We start from the raw sequence: 3,406 nt of genomic DNA, 5'->3' as shown, positions 1-3,406 counted from the left end.
TGCTTTCTAAGGAGAGAATACTGAGATACAACAATTTTTCACTTTTTGGTTCTCATGATAAAATACTTCGCCCTTCTAAAGAAATAATCCCTACCGATTGACCCGAAAATAAGACCCCAAAGAATGAAAAGTGAGTCAAATATTTTACAATTAAACCACGTGCACAAAATCTTCACAAGAGGCCATTGCTGTTTAATAGCATGATAAATCTTGGCTGATCTGTGCTGGAATTAATCAAAGCAGTTGCCAAAAAAATAAGAACATGCAGTCAACCAATCAAGAATCAATATTAGAGGCTAAGTCCTGATTATGTCATAAATTTTGAAAAAAGAGCTTGTACACATTAATCTTCTTCTCTTTTTCCTTGATTGTCTCAAGTTTCGGTCTCCAACATGGGCCTCTGCACTTGACCAACTGAGAATACTCTTTCTGTAATTCAGGGGTATTGCAAATCCTACCCGTTTTATCGTCTGCAGAAGCCTCCCCCGCTGAATGGCCGTGTTCATCAGCTCCAAGCCTCCCGTCTTCCAAAAGCTTTGAAATAAACTCCCGGCAGACTCTGATCCGGAGGCCTCCACAGACATCTTTTTTCTGTAGCTGAAACGGCTGGAAGAAAACAGAAGCACGTTCGATACTGCGAAGCTGAGCTGAGAGGCGAGCAGTGGAAGAAGGTGGAGCTTTTGGCGGTGGCGGTGGCGGTGGCGATATTAAGGAAGCGAGCGATAGGAGAGATAAGGGAGATTGAAAGAAGTGTTGGGGTAGAAGGAAGTACTTGTTTCCTACCTCCAGCTGGTCATTTGGAGAAAGAGTGGGCGTCTTCTGCCCGATGTAGAAAGAATTCGAGTCACAGACTAAACATTGAGGGAATTCTTGAATGACCTGGGCGGCGGAGAGGGGTTTATGAAGGATTTGAAGGGTTCCATCAGAGCGAACAAGCTGGATGGTTTCCTCCTTGTCATTCATGCCCATGGCCACCGCGACGCAGGAGGCCGTATTGCCCATATTTGATCTTTTTGCTTACTCTCAACTGCGGGAGTAAAGCTGGGTATACCAAGGAACGCAGAATTAGAGTGGTATAGAAATAATTTGTAAACCAATAGAGAGACGTGGGTTTATATGATAATAAAGTGGATGAGTCAAGCAGCCCTTATCCTCTGACCATGTAAGCTCTGTGACGTGGGTTTATATAATAATAAAGTGGATGAGTCAAGCAGCCCTTATGCTCTGACCACGTAAGCTCTGTGATTCGCTGGTGTGCACGATATTGTCAAAACTGGTTGTTCCGTTTTCTTCGGGAATAGCAGCAGCGTGCTCTTGACGTTCAAACGTAGAATTGTTCTTTTGGTTGAATTTTGAATGTGAATAATACATTGTCCACTTTTACTATGTATTTGCTCAGCCGGCGCCGAATGGTAACGACTTGAAGTCTTTTGGAAGTTATGGGCCATCCAAAACCTTATAAATCTAATCAATCTACGTCACCCTGCCATGTAATATGTAGTGGATGAGCGGTATCGTTAATATCATTCCGAGGCACTGTGCACTTTTACTATGTATTTGCTCAGCCGGCGCCGAATGGTAACGACTTGAAGTCTTTTGGAAGTTATGGGCCATCCAAAACCTTATAAATCTAATCAATCTACGTCACCCTGCCATGCAATATGTAGTGGATGAGCGGTCTCGTTAATATCATTCCGAGTGCCTCGGGGGAATTCACTAGGTCTTGCTTGTGAGTACCTAAACCCACTACTTGTATTCTAAATCCCACGAGTAAGCGACCAGGTCGAAGCAAGACTTACGACAGCAGAACTGTCTTTTTGCTCCATGTACTTTATGAAGACTTCAAACAGCTGCGATTACTTGTGTAGTGGATGAGCGGTCTCTTTAAGTATATCATTCCGAGTGCCTCGGGGGAAACCACTAGGTCTTTCTTTGTGAGAACCTAACCCCACTTGTTGTATTATAAATTCCACGAGAAAGCGACCAGGTCGAAGCAAGACTTGCGACAGCAGAACTGTCTTCTCGCTCCATGTATTTATTAAGACTCCAAACAGCTGCGATTACTTCTATGAATACATATAATTAGCACAGCTACATAAATTAAAGCACGGTAGTCTAAATAGAGTGCTTTTTTTTCATGAAAATTATAGAAATTTTGGTAAGATTTTTTAAAAATTTGGCACCGAATATTTGTAAATCTTTGGAACTTCAAGATTTTGGGTACACCCAGGGTTCTGATAGTGTTAAATCTATTTCTACCATCAAAAATATGATTAGGTTTATGATAGATTTTGGGTACACGGAGGGTTCTTATAGTGCTAAATCTATTTCTACCATCAAAAACATGATTAGGTTTCTGATGGTGCTAAATCTATTTCCACCATCAAAAACATGAGCGAAACACTGCAAGATTTTTGAATTTTTTTTGCCATCCACTTTTGACTGTCTTGGCAATTCCTTACCCTTTATATCCTTATTCTAAATTAAACTAAATATTATAGATATAAAACTAGCAATTGGACTCTTTATATCCTTATTCTAAATTAAACTAAATATTATAGATATAAACTAGCAATTGCACCAAATGTTGCAAAGGAAACACCAAAATTTAGAGAAGAACAATGACATATGAAGAATCATTGAAGATAAAAAATTCTAGGAAATTAAATATTTGTCATTAACTTAATAATTATTAATAATTAATTAAAATAATAAAATTTTGTTAAAAAAATGTTCCTATCTAAATAGTTGGAAAAAACTAAATTAGACTATATTTCAAATAATTATAAATACATAAAACTTATGACTTCTCATTTTATCAAAACTTACATAAGACAGTAACAATAAAATGTATATCACCATTTAATTTAAAAAAAAAAAAAAAAAAACTTTATTAAATCACCATCAAAATCAAAATTTAAATAAAATAATAACAGTAAAATTATATCATTTGATTATAGAAAGTCATACTACTCAACTTCATTGAAGTTCCACTATAGATTAAAGGGAGTCCTATTTCTAAATCCATATCTACAATTTTCAATTGCACAATTTTGTAATTTTGAATTCCACAATTTTCATAAACAAGAAGAATGAAACTAAACTTAGGAAACTAAAGTCATTATTTGAAATCAAAGTGAAAGAGAGAAATAATTTTGTTATGTTTTTGGAAATTAAACTAATCCTCTCTAAGCAGAAGGTTATCCCCTTATACCATAAACTGACATCATCAAAATATTACTCCATCAACTTCCTTGCATCACCATTATGCATTCCAATGCTCAAAACCAAAGCTCATCATTGATTTGTAATGAGAGAAAATTTTCACAAATTTTGATTATCACCATTATGCCTTCCATCGCCCCTATGCAATACCACTCTCATCAGTTTCAAAGGTTTCAATGTA

At 36.8% G+C, this 3,406-nt stretch overlaps 1 protein-coding gene across 1 annotated transcript; it reads right to left on the bottom strand.

Annotated features, from left to right (window-relative positions):
• Positions 1-312: 312 nt before the first annotated feature.
• Positions 313-1,002, bottom strand: LOC149199779 (uncharacterized). The gene has a single exon (XM_089400704.1). It carries the CDS (start codon positions 1,000-1,002, stop codon positions 313-315), a length of 690 nt encoding a protein of 229 aa, XP_089256830.1.
• Positions 1,003-3,406: the final 2,404 nt, after the last annotated feature.

This window comes from Pinus tabuliformis, chromosome 2_1, assembly GCF_031772625.1.
Source record: "Pinus tabuliformis cultivar Carrire ecotype Pingquan chromosome 2_1, CPIR1, whole genome shotgun sequence".
NCBI classification, from domain to species: Eukaryota; Viridiplantae; Streptophyta; class Pinopsida; order Pinales; family Pinaceae; genus Pinus; species Pinus tabuliformis.
This window is presented reverse-complemented; position numbering and strand designations above follow the sequence as displayed.

Bases quoted from the DNA above. Each gene is read 5' to 3' on its own strand.
- LOC149199779 (XM_089400704.1), bottom strand. From the start codon at position 1,002: ATGGGCAATACGGCCTCCTGCGTCGCGGTGGCCATGGGCATGAATGAC.